General features: G+C 44.6%; 1 protein-coding gene and 1 long non-coding RNA gene across 6 annotated transcripts in view; one reads left to right on the plus strand and one right to left on the minus strand.

Moving 5' to 3' along the window:
* Window positions 1–1,228: 1,228 nt before the first annotated feature.
* On the minus strand, window positions 1,229–4,002 carry LOC115280483. Of its 2 annotated transcripts, none has more exons than XR_003903795.1 (4): window positions 3,888–4,002; window positions 3,661–3,764; window positions 2,727–2,813; window positions 1,229–1,396 (listed from the first exon to the last, which is right to left on the minus strand). It is a non-coding gene; the product is annotated as an uncharacterized LOC115280483 (long non-coding RNA). The 2 variants fall into 2 exon arrangements; XR_003903794.1 differs by having other exon boundaries at window positions 2,661–2,813.
* The window catches only part of WDR59 (WD repeat domain 59), an 82,479-nt gene continuing 67,799 nt past the window's right edge, over window positions 3,858–18,537 (plus strand). For all 4 annotated transcript variants that reach the window (XM_029925416.1, XM_029925417.1, XM_029925418.1 and 1 more), the window contains exon 1: window positions 3,858–4,030. In XM_029925416.1, the coding sequence (XP_029781276.1) occupies window positions 3,977–4,030 (54 nt within the window). In that variant the 5' untranslated portion in view covers window positions 3,858–3,976. The remainder of the gene's footprint in view (window positions 4,031–18,537) is intronic.

Here is an 18,537-nt window from a genome sequence, read left to right on the forward strand (position 1 = left end):
CTCTGTCTGCCCCTCCCCGTCTCACACCTTGTCTCTCTCTCTCTCTCTCTCTCTCTCTCTTTCTCTCTCTCTCTCTCTCTCTCTCTCAAAAATAAATAAACATTAAAAAAAAAAAAGTCTTCCAGGGCTTTTTTTCACATTTAGGAGAGAAAACATTGACAGAACAGAGGGCACCAAGGAACCAAGGACTTGGAACCCAAAGTACTTTCTGTGCCTATGAATCATGACCAACGGGGTTTGGGAACTAGACACGTGTGAACTGAAGAGCCGGGTATAGGGGAGGGTTGCAGAAGTATTCAGGGCAATTGCGAGAGCAATCCTGCCAGTTCTAGTGGGAAACATCACCACGCTACATATAGACAGAGAGCTTTGGAATACCTATATCTCTATCTCTTTATCCAAAATAAAATTCAAATGACCAAGCAAGGCCTTCTTCACTAGACCTTTCCAGCTTTTCCCGCTGGACTGCTTGCTACAACCTGCTGTGTACCCTAAGTTGTAGCCATGCCTAACTATTTGCTAATCACTTATTTAGCAGCTATTTATTGAGCACCTATGTCCAAGACTACAGGCAAATAAAGAAGACCATGGCGTGTTAGATGAATGAATTCACTTAGTCCTATGTGACGGCATGAATATGCCTAGAACGTATTTTTTTTAGTTTATTTATTTATTTTGTGTGTGTGTGTGAGAGAGAGAGAGAGAGAGATAGAAAGAGAGGAGAGAGGAGAGAGAGAGTTCGGGAGGACAGAGAAAGAGGGAGAGAGAGAATCCCAAGCAGGATCCGTGCTCTCAGCCCAGAGCTGGATGTAGGGCTCTAACTCATGAACTGTGAGGCCACAACCTGAGCCAAAATCAAGAGCTGGAAGCCTAACCCACGGAGCCACCCAGGAACATGGATAAAGTATTCTTTATCTTTCCTATTCTCTGGCCTTGAACCTAGTTTGCAGTTTTTTCCCTTCCTGGCCTGGGGAGCTGAGGCCCTTCTCGTCACAGCAGTCTTTGGTCTTTCCTGTGATTGAGATTTGGGAGGAAACTGGGAGGTAAGAAGAAAGCCCAATGCAGAAGGGTGAAGGCCAGAGTTGGAGGAGTTTTTAAGGGCTACAGTCTATGAGAGGGACAAATAAGTGAATAGGAAAGAAAGCAAAGGATTTTAAGGAAAAGGATGGTGATTCTGTATCCCGTTGTGGGCATAAAGAGTTACAAGTAAAGACTTTCAATGGTTTTAGAAATTACTTTTGGTTTCAGTTTCACGGAAGGCATCCTTTTGACATAGCCTTCTAGGGGTGTGACTCCATATACCTTTCCCACGCATTGGACAAATATGCAGTGTCCTCTTTGTGTAGTCACCATACAAGACTGAACAAAACAGATCTGGTCCCTCTCCTCCCGGAACCTGGAAATATTAAATTAACAAATATTGAATTACAAGATGTGATGTGTATTTTGTTTTTGGGTTTTTTTAAATTTTTTAATGTCTTTATTTTATTTTGAGAGACAGAGACAGATAGCAAGTGGGGGAGGGGCAGAGAAAGAGGAAGACACAGAATCTGAAGCAGGCTCCAGGCTCTGAGCTCTCAGCACAGAGCTCGACACAGGGCTCGAACCCACAGACTGTGAGATCATGACCTGAGCCAAAGTCGAACACTTAACCAACTGAGCCACCCAGGCGCCCCTGTGATGTGTATTTTGAAGGAAAAGAAAGAAGCACAGTTTTGTGAGTGTTTTGAGGGGACTGCTTTAGCTTTGGAACGCATCTCCCCTCTTCACACTTAAGGGTCCTTGTTCACACTTTCGGTGCTAAAATACTTTTTTTGATAGTGTATTCTATCAAAATACTACTATTATACTGAAATGCTTCAATGTCACCTTGTTCAGGATGCATGTCAGGTTTCCCACTTCGTCTGTCCCCTCCTGGCACATCGCTTGCAAGTCTCATAAAACCCAATTCAGGGGCATCTGTGTGGCTCAGTGGGTTAAGCATTGGACTCCTGACTTGGGCTCTAGTCTTGATCCCACAGTTTGCGAGTTAGAGTCATGCATTGGGCTCCACACTGAGAGCACAGAGCCTACTTGGGATTCTTCCTCGCCTCTCTCTTGACCCCTTCTCCACTCATGTGCATGATCAATCTCTCTCTCTCTCAAAATAGAGAAGCATTAAAAAAAAATTCAGGGCACCTGGGTGGCTCAGTTGGTTAAGCGTCTGATCTTGGCTCAGGTCATGATCTCACAGTTTACATGTTCAAGCCTCACATGGAGCTCTCTGCTGTCCTAATGGAACCTGCTTTGGATCCTCAGTCCCCTCCTTCCTCTGCCTCTCCCCGACTTCACTCGCACGCACACACACACACACTCTCTCTCAAACCTAAATAAACACTAAACCAACAACAACAACAATAACAGGTGAGCCTGAGTGGCTCAGGAGGTTGAATGTCTCACTCTTGATTTCAGCTCAGGTCATGATCTCACGGTTCCCGGGATTGAGCCCCTCATGGGGTTCCATACTGTTAGTGTGGAGCCAGCTTAGGATTCTCTCTACCCCTTTCTCTCTGTCTCTCTCTGCCCCTCCTTCATATGCTCACTCTCCCTCTCTTTCAAAATAAATGAACTTAAAAAAGCACACACACAAAAAAACCCTATTCATTCTCCAAAGTGTGTACCTGTTGAGCTGTGAGCAACTCTCCCACTTTGTCTGGACTGAAGGGATCCCCGGGCAAGTTCCTCACCCTGAGTTGTTGATAAGTCTGTCTTCCCCACTGCATCCAACGTTCCAGACGGCAAGGTGATCCTTCTTATCTCTGTTCACGCAAGGACTTGTACACAGGAAGAGTGATAACATTAGCAATAATAGCTTACCCTTGAATATGGACTACATTCCTAGCCCTATGGTTAACTCCTTACAAGAACCAGAGGTAGGTCATTTCTCCTTTCTTTATTTTTTAATATATATTAAAATTTTTTATGTCTGTGCTGACAGTTCAGAGCCTGGAGACTGCTTCAGATTCTGTGTCTCCCTCTCTCTCTCTACCTGTCCCCCCCCACCTCCGCACTCACTCTCAAAAATGAATAAATATTAAAAAAATAAAATTTTTTTAAAAGCTGAGAATTTAAAATACATTCTTTCATGATTTCACTTCAACATCAACGTGCATTATTATTAATGACACATTTTGTAAGTAAAAAAATACCTGTTCCCTAAATTGAAAAAACTTTAGTGCAAAGAGTGGCAAATCTCTTTAATGTCTGGCTGAATAGAAAAGCTCTGTAGCTCACATCTGCTTCTTATGTTCAGTTTACTATATACCACCATAGCCTCTGGAAAACTCCACTGTACACTGGTGAGGGAAAGAAAGTGAAAAAGGCAAATAACTACCATAGTACGATAATGAGAAGTGTTTCGCTTTTGGAGACCCCTAGGATCCCTGGTCACTTTGGTAGGCGCTGCTGTTTTGTATGAAACATTAAATCGAGCCTTTGGACTTATCAGTGCCTTTACGGGCGGCGTCAGGAGATGAGGTAAACCTTTGGTTTGCGCGAATGCTGGGTTTTGGTTCTTAGGCCACTGGGGCCCTACCGGGGGACACCCGCGAGAAGACAGGGAGGACATCATGCCCCTCCCCTCACCAAACTCTAAATCGCCGGTACCCACGCGCCGCTCACCTTTGGACTACGACTCCCGGTAGAGCTTGCGGCAGGGGGCGTGTGCCTGCAGCTGCGGGAGCGCGGGTCACTCAAGTCCAGTGACGGCAGTGGAGGGGGCGTTCCTGTTTGGGAGAGGCGCCATACCACAATTGGAGGAGCCCAGGAGAGGGGGCGGATCCGGGGTTTGGGTCAGCCAATGGTTTGAAGTCAGGCGGAAGAGGAGGACGGGGCGTGGTAGGACTCACTCGCGGACTGCGTGGGTCTCACCGAGCCCAGGAACGCAGGTTTGGGGGTGGGAACGCACAGTCCAGAAGCCGGGGCGCCGCGTGCGGAGATGGCGGCGCGGTGGAGCAGCGAGAACGTGGTGGTGGAGTTCCGTGACTCCCAGGTGAGCTGGGAGCCAAATAGAGCCTTCTGGGCATGCGCTCTCCGTGGTTCCCCTCCCCCACGCTACCCAGCCCGTCTTGGGGGTGCCAGGGCTATCCTCTAGTCCCCTGTGGGGAGAGGGGTAAGGGGTTGACCCGGAGCTGTCAGACCCGAGCAGTCGAGGGGAGCCTTGATGACCTTTGGGGGCGGTTGGGGCGAGCGCTGATGGGCTATTGGGGTTCCTCGTGGTGGTCTGGGTAGTAGGGTCTACTTTGGGACCCCGAAGCGCAGAAATTGCGCGCAAGCTGCTGAGGGAAGGCTTCCCCAGACCAGGGTGGTGAGGAGAGGGTATGCTTCCTGAGGCCGGGGAGTCGAGGCTTAGTGACTTTGAGTGAGTAGCACAACTTCTCTGAGCCTGAGCTGCGTGAACTTCACCTTGCCTCACAGGACTTTGGAGTGGATTCGATTAAAAGAAAAACAAAATGGCGTGTGAAGTGCTTGTTTCAGCAACTAAGCTTTTAAGTGGTTGCTGATGCTAGAATAGTCGAAAATATATACAGGAGTGTGCGCTGCATGTATTGCTCGGGTTCGAATCCCGGCTTAGATCTAGTCGTCCGTCGTTCCCTCTGAGTGTATGAGTTTTCTCACATGTTGAGAAGGTGCGAGTCGTTCCTAATCCTAGGGTTGGCGTGAGAATTTTATGAGGTCATACATTTAGAATATGGGGCACAGTGACGGGCACGTGGTAAACTTCAAGGGACATTAGATTTTTACCGTTTTTTGATTTAGTGCCTTCGTAATTGCTTGGTCTTGTGCTAAGTGATATATCTGCATTTTCTTTTTCTAATTCACGAAAGAACCAAGATAAGTAGATATTCTCCGATGTTATCCCTCCCACCCCTTTTCCCCAAAGGAGGAAGATGATCTCTGGGTGATCTCAAGTGACTTGGCCAAGGCCTCCTGTTCTGTTGGCCAGATTGGCATTTGAATGTGGGCATCCGGCACCAGGGATCTCGTTGAGGTCATTGCACTACTTTGCTTCATTTGTAGGAATCTGTCATACAGTCATTCCACAATAAATATCCCATTTCCCCCACCCCATCACCCCGGACAGGGTCTTGGTGATTTTCTATTTATTCAACAAATATTTATTGACTATCTTCTGTGGGCCAGGCTTTCATTCGTGGGTTTATTCAACAAGAATTCATTGAGTACCTGCCTGGAGCACAGCACACACTGTACCAGGACTCAGGTGATTTATACTGAAAGGAGCTCTGGATTACAACAAGTGGTACTATGGTTTTTTCTTCCTAAAACACCATCCTCCCCTCCCCCCTTTTTTTGCCTTAAAGATTAATGAGTGGAGGAGCCACCCACCGCTTTGCTCTGTGGTCCCTTTCAATACATAGCCCCCATGGAGAATTGGAGCAGCAGCATTCGGATTAAAGGTTTCTGAGGCACTTTGCACTGTCACCACGGTGTCTCTGGGAGGCCTGCTGTCCCAAGGGAGGCGCCACACTGCTAGGGAAAAAGAAGTGTACTCCTGTTACCCTTCTTGTTAATTGCTTTCACTGGGGACTAAGAACAGAGTCCTGTATGGTACCTCGGAGCCTGCTAATTTGGAAACTGCTAATCTGCAAATGCTTTAATTCTCACTGAAACCCAGGTAGTCCCACCCCCCCCTTCTCTATAGAGATGTAATTGAAGAGACCTGCTGAGAGGGTGCTGACACATATATTAGGATGCATGAAGTAGTATCGAATAATTAAACCTGAACAGCAGTTGTCATAGTCAGAGAACAAAGTAAATTGGGTAATTTAACTGCCTTGCGGGAGCTTCTCTTTTTCTTTTCGATTTTTCTATTGAGTTGGAAGGGTGCAACCTAGTTTGAATTAGCAGGGTTTTGTGGTTTTTTTCTGGAGGCAACGGGGAGGGATCTGGACCCACTTTATTAACTATTTCATTAATTTAGGAAGAAACTAACACCTGTCTCTTTTAAAAATTGTTTTTTAGGGGCACCTGGGTGGCTCAGGTGGTTGAACATCTGACTGCAGCTTAAGTGGTGATCTCGTGGCTTGTGGGTGTGGGCCCGGCATCGGGCTCTGTGCTGACAGCTAGGAGCCTGGAGCCTGCTTAAGATTCTGTGTCTCTTCTTTTTTTTTTTTTTTAATGTTTTATTTATTTTTGATACAGAGAGAGACAGGGCATGAGAGGGGGAGGGGCAGAGAGAGAAGGAGACACAGAATCTGAAGCAGGCTCCAGGCTCTGAGCTGGCTGTGAGCACAGAGCCTGACGCGGGGCTCGAACCCACGAACGTGAGATCTGACCTGAGCTGAAGTCGGAGGCTTAACCGACTGAGCCACCCAGGCGCCCCAAGATTCTGTGTCTCTTCTGTCTCTGCCCTTCCCCTGTTCGCGCGTGCTCTCTCTCTCTCGCTCTCACTCTTGCTCTTTCTCTCTCTCAAAAAGAAATAAACATTAAAAAAATTTTTTAAATTGTTTTTTAAAACATGAAAGGATTTTGGTTTTTCAGAGAAAAAGCCCAGCCTGAAAGGTGAAATTTTTTTTTTTTCCTTAGAAGGATACTTTTTGGAATTAAGTTTTTCTTTTTTAATGTTTATTTATGTTTGAAAGAGAGACAGAACATGAGCTGGGTTGGGGCAGAGAGAGAGAGGGAGACACAGAATCTGAAGCAGGCTCCAGGCTCTGAGCTGTCAGCACAGAGGCCAGAGTGGAATTTGAAGTCATGAACTGCAAGATGACCTAAGCTGAAGCTGTACACTCAACCAACTGAGCCACCCAGGTGACCTGGAATTAAGTTCTTTGTTGATGGTTTCTTCGTTGGTGGTAATCTCTTTATAATATTCCTTTATTTTTTATTTTTATTTGTTTCTTAAAGTTTTTATTTTGAGTGAGAGTAAGAGAACACATGCACTTGCGTGTGTGGGAGGGGCAGAGAGAGGGGACTGGGGAGAGAGAGAGAATCTCAAGCAGGCTCAGCACTATCAGTGCCAAGCCCGACTTGGGGCTTGAACTCATAAACCATGAACCGTGAGATCATGACCTGAGCTGAAATCTAGTGTCAGATGCTTAACTGACTGAGCCACCGAGGAGCCCCAGGTGAAACTCTTTTTTTCACATTTTCTCCTAGTGTTATTCACTTTATAAAACAAAGCCTTGAGGTGTTCCTGTCACTGATTAGTAGGAAAAAACCTGTAGTACTTGGCGGTTGCTCTGAAGATCCCTGAAATGGATGAGTGTTAACGGCACGACACGACGTAGAGATGACTTACTAGAGCAACACTGTCCAGTAGAATTTGCTGTGTTGGTAGAAATGTGGCCATTAAATCCTTGAAATAAGGCTACAGCAGCCAAGAAATTGCATTTTTAATTTAGTTAAACTTTAATTCATTGCCATTGAAATAGCCACTTGCAGGTAGTGGCTATGCTGTTGCGTCGGAGATGAAAGTTTTCACTCTCAAAGACGTAAGAGGGCGGAGTGTGCAGTTCACAAGCCCTAAACCAACGGGAAGAGCAGAACCAGTTCAGAATATGAGTGTGATGAAGACAGGAATTCAAACCCATAACAGCAGTTTGCTTACTGTCTCTGCTTTGGCAGCCAGGAGCTGTCTCAACTCAATATTCCAAAGTAGCTGGACATACTCAGCGCCACTCTCCCTGAACCCCGGCTTTTTGCTTCCTTCCAATTCATCTTCCACAGAGCCAGAGTGGTTTTATTAAAGGCTTCTTTTTTTAAAGTTTATTTATTTATTTTGAGAGAGAGAGTGTGTGTGTGTGCACGTGCATGAGTGGGAAAGGTGCAGAGAAAGAGGGAGACAGAGAATCCCATGCAGGCTCCAGGTAATCAGTTTGGGGCTCGAACTCACAAACCATGAGATCATAACCTAAGCTGAAATCAAGTGTTGGATGTTTACCTGGCTGAGCCATCTAGGCTCCCCCAAGGTGGTTTTCTTTTAAACCAGGTTTATTGAAGTTAATTAATATACAATAAAATTCCCCCTTTTAAGTATATAACGTGTTGAGTTTGGCCAATGTATGTAGTCCTGTAGCCACCACCCACAATTAAAATACAAAACCCCTCCAGAAAGTTCCCTGGTGCCCCTGTGTAGCCAGTCATAGCTCCACCCTCTGGCAGCTGCTGAGGTGGTTTATGTCAGACAAGCAGTGTACAGTGTGGAGCCCTTTGAGCCTGGCCTCTCACACTTAGCCCAGTGCCTTTGACATTCATTTGTGTTGTGGAGCATCCCACTTAGTCTGTTCTTTTTTACTGCCCACCGGTAGTATTTCCAGTGTGTGGAGACGCCACAGTCTACCCGTACACCTGTTGGTGAATATTCAGGTTGTTACCACTTTTTGGAGATTATGATTAAAGCGGTGATAAAATATCAAGGTGATATATTTATTTATTTATTTATTTTTAATTTTTTTGGTTTTATTTATTTTTGATACTGAGAGAGACAGAGCATGAGAGGGGGAGGGGCAGAGAGAGAGAAGGAGACACAGAACTGGAAGCAGGCTCCAGGCTCTGAGCTAGCTGTCAGCACAGAGCCCGACGTGGGGCTCGAACCCATGACCGTGAGATCTGACCTGAGCCGAAGCCGGAGGCTCAACCGACTGAGCCACCCAGGCGCCCCAAGGTGATTTTTTTAAAAGCTTAGTTTGTTCATACTCCTCCTTTGACAAAAGTGCTTCAGTGACTTCCTATTGTGTTAGGTGTAGAATATAATTTACTTATTTTGGACTGTTTTGTGGGCTGATCTCTGCCTACGTCTCAGATTGCATCTTGTACCACTTTCCCTCTCAGTCACTGTTTATTTTCATCTTTCTTCAACTGCTCCGAGGGGCCTCCCTGAGAGTTGAGACTTTGTCCTGTTGACTCCTCCTGTATCCCCAGTGCTTAGAATAGTGCTTGGTATGCAGTAGCACTCAACAAATATTTGTTGAATGAATAAATGTAAAAAAATCAATTATGTTGATCAGCAGTGTTAACATGAGTTAGGTGTTTAGATTTTCGTGGTTTAAAAAATAAATTTTAGAATAATTTATGTTTTATTAAAATTTTTTTTAATGTTTTATTTATTTTTGAGACAGAGAGAGACAGAACATGCATGGGAGGGGCAGAGAGAGAGGGAGACACAGAACCGGAAACAGGCTCCAGGCTCTGAGCTAGCTGTCAGCACAGAGCCCGATGCAGGGCTTGAACCCACGAACGTGAGATCATGACCTGAGTCAAAATTGGAGGCTCAACCGACTGAGCCACCCAGGCACCCTTAGAATAATTTTAGACTTACAGAAAAATTGGGAGGATAGGAAAGAGAGTTCCCATCTGCCCTGCACCTATTTTTCCCCTATTAAAAGTATCTTACACTACAGGGCACCTGGGTGGTTTGGTTGGTTAAGCAACTGAGTCTTGGTTGGTTCCATCCGTGTATTCTTAATGCCAGTGTGGAGCCTGGGATTCTCTCTCCTCCTCTCTCTGCCCTTCCCCCACACGTGTTCATGCTTATGCATGCTTGTACTCTCTCTCTCTCTCTCTCTCTCAAAATAAATAAAACTTTTAAAAAATTTACAAAAACATTAGTATGGTATATTTTCTACAATTAACAAATTAATATTGATATTATTAACCCAAATCCATATTTTACTCAGATTTCCTTAATTTTTACTTAATGTCCTTTTTCTGTTCTGGGATTTCATTCAGGACAGCATGTTACATTTTCATATGGCTCCTAAGGCTCCTTGGCTGTGACAGTTTCTCAGATGATGTCTTTGATGACTTTGACAGTCTTGAGGAGTACTAGTCAGGTGTTTGTAGAAGTTGGGATTTGTCCCAGTCTTTCTTATGGTTAGACTGGGCTTATGGGTTTCTGGGAGGACCCTAGAGATAAGGTGTCATTCTCATCACATCACATCAAGAGTACTTCCTGTGAAAGTGACATACCACTGTTGATGTTGACCTGGCTGAAGTAGTGCTTGTCAGGTTTCTCTACTGTATGTAAACTTACTCTTTTTGCCTTCTGTTTACACTATACTATTGGGAAAATAATCCGTATATGCAGCCTAAGTTTATTTAAAAACATTTTTTAATTAAAAATTTTTTAAAATATTTATTTTTGATAGAGACAGAGCACATGCGGGGGAGGGGCAGAGAGAGAGGGAGACACAGAATCCAAAACAGGCTCTAGGCTCTGAGCTGTAAGCACAGAGCAGGACACGGGGCTTGACCCCACGAACCGTAAGACCCTAGGAACAGTGAGATCATGACCTGAGCTGAAGTCGCTGAGCCGTCCAGGCACGCCCCTCCCACCCCCCTCCCCACAGCCTAAACTTAAACAGTGGGGAGTTCGTTCGTTCGTTCATTCTTTCTTTCTTGAATTAGTTGCTTATATCAGTGTGATATTTATTTATGCTTTGGATTATAATCCAATACTACTTGATTTTATTACGTTTATTTTATTGCTCCAGTTGTCCCAGCTTTCACCGTTGGGAGCTCTTTCAGGTAGTTAATATCCCATCATTGTTTCCACTTGTTTGTATGTTTTTAAAATCCACAGTAATTCCTTATTTTCTTGTGCGATAAGATGCTTAACTCTCACCATGTGTATTTTCCTGCCCCAGTCCCAGTATTAGCCATTTGTCCAAGGAACCCTGGCCTCTTATTGGACAATGGCATCAGATACTGAGGCCTGGTTAGAGAGGTGCTTGTTGCTCTTGGGATTTCACTCCTGCCAGGCACACTCATCTGACAACACAGGAAATATACATGCATGCTAAGCCATGAATATATGTGTATCTGTTAAGTATATGTGTACATAACCATCGGTATATTAAGCTGAACGTGAGTTCATCCTTCACATCTTCTACTCCAATCCATGATCACAAGTGTCGTCGTGTCTCCACCCTTTGCTTATCAGTAATCTCCCAGGCCAGTCATGAGAAATGGGACCCCAGCCATCCTCCACCCATTTACTTAATTGTTCCATCCAAAATACATGGATGGTGGTTTCAGAATTGTTAACCAGTACCCTTATAGGAGCGACTCTATCAGCTGGAGTGCAGTGCTTAGGTACAGTTACTTCCCCTCTAGTCTTACAGACTCCACTGAGGTTTCATCATTTTAAAGCAGCCTTTCACTTCTTCACAGTGTGGTGTAGTTCATTTGTTCGTTTGTTCTTTCTTTCTTTCTTTTTGAAGATTTCATTTTATTAAAAAATTTTTTTAGTGTTTTCATATTTTGAGAGAGAGAGCATGCATGAGCAAAGGCCCGTGCACTGAGGAGGGACAGAGAGAGAGGGAGAGAGAGAATCCCAAGCAGACTCTGTGCTGTCAGCTCAGAGCCTGACCTGGGGCTTGATCCCATGAACTGTGAGATCATGACAGCCAAAGTCAGGGGCCCAGCACTCAACCAACTGAGCCACCATGCACCCCTAGAAGTGTATTTTTAATGCAGGTGAATTTATGGATTGTGCTTTTTCAGTCTTTTTAAGAAAACTATATATTCTGGGTTCCTAGAGACATTCTCCTGGAACTTTTTTCTTGCTACTCAGTTTCTTGCTTTTTGAAATTGAAAATGAAGCATCTCAGCAGAAAGTGTTTTCCCTGCTGCCCTAATGGTGGGTGACTTAGTTTCAGCACTACAGTGGCTCTTCCAGACAGATAAAAATTGAGGCCTTTTTTTGATTTGCTCTAAATAAACAAATCAAAAACAAAACACAACTTGGCAAATTCTTTAGCTGAGAGGATATGAATAGTTAGTATAGTCCAAACGTTTTCTGGAAGCAGTCCAGCTTTGGTCCCAGCTTTTTCAGTTCCCCTGAAAGTTCATTTTGAAAACTATGGGCACAGAAGGGCATAGTAGGGCTCTTTTTGTTAGAAGTGACTATTATGTTGTGAATACTGTGAATTTCTTGTTTTCTAGAAGATTTGATGTAAAGATGCAATGGTGAATGGGGAAGAGTATGTACAGCCAGGAGTTTAAGGGTTTAGAGATGGAGCGCCGTGGTAGCATCCAGGTTATGTCACCTATTTGCCCTGTGATCTTGGGCACGTTAGTTCCTTTTAAGTTTCCGTTTCTTTATCCATAGAACAAGAGTAATAGTATCTGCCTGTGTCCAGGATTCCCTGCCCCACTCCTGGTTTCACTAGGAGGATTCACTGTTCTCCTTGCAGTTACGATTTATTAAAATGAAAGGACACAAAGCAAATTCAAAGTGAAAAGGCAATGGCATGAAGTCTGGAGGAAACTAGGTGAAAGAGACCTTTCCCCATGGAGTCCCTCAGGACATGCTTAATTCCTCCAATATTGAATTATAGCAGCACATGTGACATATCTACCAGGGTAGCTCCTTAGAGACTCTGTGCCCAAGGTTTTTAATTGGGGCGGGTCACGCAGGCTCCCTCTGGAGCACATGAACCACAACCGCACACCCCCAGAAGGGCGGCAGGTGCTCAGCATCAACCACATTGTTTGGACACATGGTGAAGGCACAGTGAGCTACTCTTATCAATTAGAGAATGGTGAGAACATTCCAAATCCAAGTTCTCAGATACCAGCCAAAAGCCAGCCTTGCAAGCAGACCTTTCTGAGGTTAGCAGTCTTGTGCCTGCTGCAGTAACTTTTCTGCACACCACCTGGCAGTGAATGTGAGGATTCAGTGAGATAATTGACACAGACCGCTTAGCACAGTGATCAGCACATATTAAGTGCTTGCTACGTGTTAATTATGATTATATTAGAAAACTTGTGTAAGGAAGCACCAAATGGCCTGACAAGATAGCCTCATGGAGCCAGAAGGACCTTTGGAAGACAGCTTATCTACCCCCTTATTTTATAGACATGGAACCTGAGATTCAGAAAAGTTAGGTGATTTTCCTAGTGATACCACTCTGTGCCATCTTAGCTGGTGTGAACATGAGAATGTTCTCATTTTAGAGCGAGACTTCCCAAGAAACACCCATTGTGCTGAGTGTGTGAACAGAACCTCAGATACAAACCTCTAGAAAGCATTAGACAAGGATGGTTCAAAAGCAGCTTTGGTGACTGTGGCTGTCTCTGATTTAAACAGATTGAATATTGTCATTTGAAATGCTCTGATCCTTTTTATGTCAGTGGGTTTCAGTTTGTGGTTTTATTCTATGAAACCTGATAGTACATACATTACAGTCATTGCTCAGGCATGTGACAGACTGATTTTCGGGGAACTGACCTGGCTCTGATTTGCGTTGATTGGATGTTTCCACTTTGCGTCATTTGGAAGTGTTTTCATATTTTCGAACAGCTCTTTCTAATTCAGCTGAGGTTGAAAGAGGAAGAATTGATTTCTTTGCTAGTTTGTTTGAAGAAATAAACAAACTCTGGATTTTGTTCTGCAGATAACAGTGGTCTATATAGGGAGGCTTTCTTTTGCATTGAATCAGGGTGGAAAGATAGTCATATGAAGCTATATATCATCTCCCCAGAGAGATAAGCTTTCTAACAGAACCACTGTGTTTGTACCAAAATTTAACTGGAAATCCAAAATGGATTGGTGATGCAACCCATCTTCAAATTCAGCGTCACCTGACCATTGTAAAGTATTATACCTGTTGTTTTCTAAAAGATGAAAATGTTAACAGGAAACAACAGATGTTGGTGAAGATGAGGAGAAATCTTGCACTGTTGGTGGGAAGGCCAACTGGTGCAGCCGCTCTGGAAACAGTGTGGAAGTTCCTCAAAAAATTAAAAATAGAATTACCTTATGACGCACCAATAGCACTACTAGGAATTTATCCAGAGGGGACCAAAGTGTTGATTCATAGGGGCACATGTACCTCAGTGTTTATAGCAGCATTTTCAGCAACAGCCAAAATATGGAAAGTGCCCACATGTCCATCAAATGATGAATGGATAAAGAAGATATCGTTTATATATACGATGGAATACTACTTGGCAATGAGAAATAATGAAATCTTCCCATTTGCAGCAATGTGGATGAAACTGGAAGGTATTAATGCTAAGTGAAATAAGACAGTCAGAGAAAGACAGATATATGTTTTCACTCACATGTAGAATTTGAGAAACTTAACAGAAGACCATGGGGGAAGGGAAGGGAAAAAAATAGTTTCAGAGAGGGAGGCAAACCCTAAGAGACTCTTAAATATAGGGAACAAACTGAGGATTGATGGGGCAGAGGGGAGAGGAAAATGGGTGATGGACATTGAGGAGGGCACTTGTTGGGATGAGCACTGGTTGTTGTATATAAGCAATGAATCATGGGAATCTAGTCCCGAAACCAAGAGCACACTGTATTTTATCAATTTTTGTGGGGGGAAAGGGGGCTAGCAGTTTTATTGAGATCTAATATACCTATCATATAATTCACCTACTTAAAGTGTACACAATTTAGTGGGTTTTAGTATATTCGCAGAATGAAACCATCACCACAATCATTTTCAGAACATTTTCATCACCCTAGGAAGAAACCTTGTACCCTTTAGTCATCACCCTCCTGCCCCCTGTCCTCTAACTACCCCGCCCCCCAGCCCTAAGCAATCACTAATCCGCTTTCTTCTCTATGGATTTGCCTATTTGGACCTTTTGTAGAAATAAATTATAGAATATGTGGTCTTCGTGACTGACTTCTTTCACTTAGTTCTTTTAAAGACTCATCCATATTGTATGTTTCAGAAGCTCAGACCTTTTTAGGGTCAAATAGTATTTCTCTGTAGGGATATATCACATTTTGTTTATCCATTTGTCAATTGTTGGGCATTTGGGTGGTTTCTGCTTTTTCCTGTGAGAACTTATGATGTGAACGTTTCTCTACAAGTTTTTGTACAGCATAAGCGTTTAAGACCTATATCCTTTATGACAGCTGGCATTTGAGTGTATGCTGTGTGCTGTGCCAGGCATTGTCCTGGTGAATTGATTTTTACCTTAAGGAATTGCAGTCAGACCGAGGAGATGTAAGAGTAAATAGCATTATTATTAAGTACCACAAGTACTATGTAGAGGTAAGCCTGGGGTACTGTGCAAACACAGGTGACTCCCTGGTGTGTGGGGATGGGTCAGAATAACTTTCCAGGATGAGCCTGAACTGAACCCTGCAGGACAAGGTGGCCAAGTGAAGAATGGAGAGAACGGTCATCCAGGCAGAGGAAGCAGCTGGTGTGAGGGTCCAGAGGTGAGAGGGTGGTGCTTGCTTGGATGTGGAGGGCTGGAGGGAACTCCTGATAACAAATTCATCATGGAGGGAATGTTGGGATGGGGTTGGAAGGTGTGAGATCTGAGATGGGCTGTAGAAGTGAGCCAGAAAGAGGTCTTACGTGATCTTTAATTGAGGGTGTTGTCCTTCATCCTGTGGGCTGTGGGACCCAGCACCAGCCCTGAGGGTGGAGGAGCTGGGCTGGTGGCACATGGGTGTCTCTTTCCAGGTGAGGACTGACACAGGCCTGAGCTGAGGCAGAGATAGGGAGAAATGGATTGATTAGGAACAGACTAGAAAGAGATGTCCACAGTTAGGTCCCAGGAGAGAGTCATGTCCCGGAAGCCACAGGTTTTAAGGAAAGAATGATCACAAGGTCTGATACTGCCACGAAATCAAGTAAAATAGCTAATTAAAAGTATCTCCTAATCTCAACAACACCAGAGGTCAGTGACAACCTTTGCTGGATCGTTTTCTATGGTTGTACACCCGAGAGGTGGTAGAAGACAGTTTTTAATCCAATTCTGACCCCAAAGCCCCTGCACACCCTTTCTGCTGCACCAGAAGAACTCCATTTCACACATGCAGAAATGCCACGTACAATCTTTCTTATTTTTGATAAACTGTGGTCAGTTTCTTTGGATTGGTGACACCAAATGCTTACGAACACAGCTGGCTTCATGAAGAAAAGACTTTTTAAGCCAGGACAGCATCCATTTGTGGATAGAGGCTTACACAGTCTCATGAAGTTGATATCTTTTTGTTACCCATCAGTTAGCCAGTTTTTTTCCCAAACTATCACATATTTTCCAGGCCAACAAGAATCAAGTGCCACTGTCAATGCTGTGGTAGTCATATGACTCCTGAAGTATGTCACAAAAGCTCCCTTCTTTCTCTTTTAATGTATGTTTATTTTGGAGAGAGGGAGAGCACATGTGGGAGAGGGGCAGAGAGAGAGAGAGAGAGAGGGAGAGGGAGATACAGAATCTGAACCAGGCTCCAGGCTCTGAGCTGTCAGCATACAGCCCGACATGCCCCTAAAACCCACAAACCATGAGATCATGACCTGAGCCAAAGTTGGGTGTTGAACCGACAGAGCCACCCAGGTGCCCCTAAAGAAAATCTCTTTTGACACAGAGTGGTTCTGAACAGTAAGTTTGTTTTCCTACAGTCAGGTGAGGACTTTTTAGTACCTTAAAAGCAAAGGCTGAGAGAAGATATGATTGGAATTTTACATTATAAAGTGTGAGTAAGGTGCACACATTTTGTTTGTCAGACTTTTCTATTCTAGTTGAGGGTTTCACAGAGCAGACAGTGAACTATTGAAGTTTATTATTCTAGAAGGTATTTTAAAAAATGAAGGAACTTTGCAGATGTAGATAAATTCACAGATGGTAAATTATCAAGGAAAGCTACTGAAAAAATTCTTTGAGATGTCAAGGCACATTTTGGGCTGGAAGGAGCCAGATTTTGACCTGGTTCCAACCTATCTTCCAAACAGAAGATGTTCACAGAGCACCTGCATGTACAAAGCACCTCACTGGGTGCTCTGGGAGAAATAAGATGGACTCTGCCTTATGGGGGCTCCCCAGCCAGTGGGGGAAGATAAACGTGTGCAGCAGCACCTACCACATGGCAAGTGACAGCAAGCCCTGTGACAGCAGCGGGGGTGGGTGTAGGGGGGACAGAGAAGGTGCTTTGGGAGAGGGTGGAATCCCTGTGGCAGGCTCTGGGTGAGCTTCTTAGAGGAGGTATGTCTTGGGACTTAAAAGATGAGTAGAGGGGCGCCTGGGTGGCTCAGTCGGTTGAGCGGCCGACTTCAGCTCAGGTCGTGATCTCATGGTTCGTAGGTTTGAGCCCCACATCGGGCTCTGTGCTGACAGCTAGCTCAGAGCCTAGAGCCTGCTTCCGATTCTGTGTCTCCCTCTCTCTCAGACCCTCCCCCTTTCACGCTCTGTGTCTCTCTCTCTCTCAAAAAATAAATAAACATTAAAAAAGAAAAAGAAACATCTAAAAAAAATGAGTAGAATTTCAACAGCAGAGTAAGCAAGACAGACTTTCCAGGTGGGAAGAGGAGCTTAAGCATCTCTTTAGAATTGGGAGCATCACTGACCTTGGAGAAAGGGGAGAGCTCTGAATGGGTGTGGCCTGGGCAGGTAGAGAGGGAAGGTCATACTGAAAAGTTCTGGAAGTATCTAATTTGGAAGGGTCTGAAGGCTGAGGAGTTTCCACTTTATTGTCTTCAGTCTTCAGTAGAAAACCAAGGAGGGTTTTGGAGCAGTGGATTGATGTAGTCTGAACGCTGCTCTCAGAGGTTCCATGTCGAGTGGAACAGAGGAGGGGGGAGGTGTGCTGTCTGAGGTTGCTGTCCACCAGGCCCGGTGTGGAGACTGAAGAGGCTTGGGATGCCTTTGAAAAAAAAGTTTGTTTTTTTTTTATTATAAAGTAATGTAAATATGTAAATAAGAGGGGCGCTTGGGTGGCTCCGTTGATTGAGCGTCCAACTTCAGCTCAGGTCATGATCTCATGGTCCATGAGTTCGAGCCCCACACCAGGCTCTGTGCTCACAGCTCAAAGCCTGGAGCCTGCTTTGAATCCTGTATCTCCCTCTCTCTCTCTGCCCCTCCCCCAGTCATGCTCTGTCTCTCTCTCTCTCAAAAATAAATAAACATTAAAAAACTTTTTAAAAAATATGTAAATAATATGAACATGTAGGTTCATTAGAGGAATAAAACAAAAACCCTGTAGGAACAACTACCATTGAAACATTCCGGAATGTGTTCTTCAGTGTTTTTTAAGGTGCAAGTAGCGGATTTAAATTTCAATTCATGGTGGGTATAAAATACTACTTTCCTTTACTCCTCTGAGTCTTTAGTCTCCCCTTCCTGCAGGCTGCTGGAGACTTGTCCCGCGGGGGATTCTCTCCCAGCTGTCACTGGGGCTCCCCTCTTCTCTTGCAGCAGGATCACGGGGTTCCTTCCTGTGGTTCTTAACGCCCTGATGCCCAGACTTAGCTTCTCGCAGCCAGTCCCTGACTGGTGCCCAAGGGGAGGAGGCCTTCTGGGGACTCCTGCCCCTCACGGAGTACCCACCAGCTTCTCCTCTGGGTAGGGGATCTTCTCTTTTCTACTTTCCCTCTTTCCATTTGCCCTGACAGCCCAGCATGACCGTCCTTCATGTGCATGATATCGGCCCCTTTTTCTTGAGGTCGGGGTGGGGAAGCAGCCGTTAGGTGGGCTTTTTGTCTTCCTTTTAACTAATAACTTCCTCTGATGAGGAGATAATGGTGAGTTATGATACTCTATTTGCAGTTTTGGCTCCTGCAT

The sequence above is a fragment of the Suricata suricatta genome, chromosome 16, assembly GCF_006229205.1.
Source record: "Suricata suricatta isolate VVHF042 chromosome 16, meerkat_22Aug2017_6uvM2_HiC, whole genome shotgun sequence".
Taxonomy (NCBI): Eukaryota; Metazoa; Chordata; class Mammalia; order Carnivora; family Herpestidae; genus Suricata; species Suricata suricatta.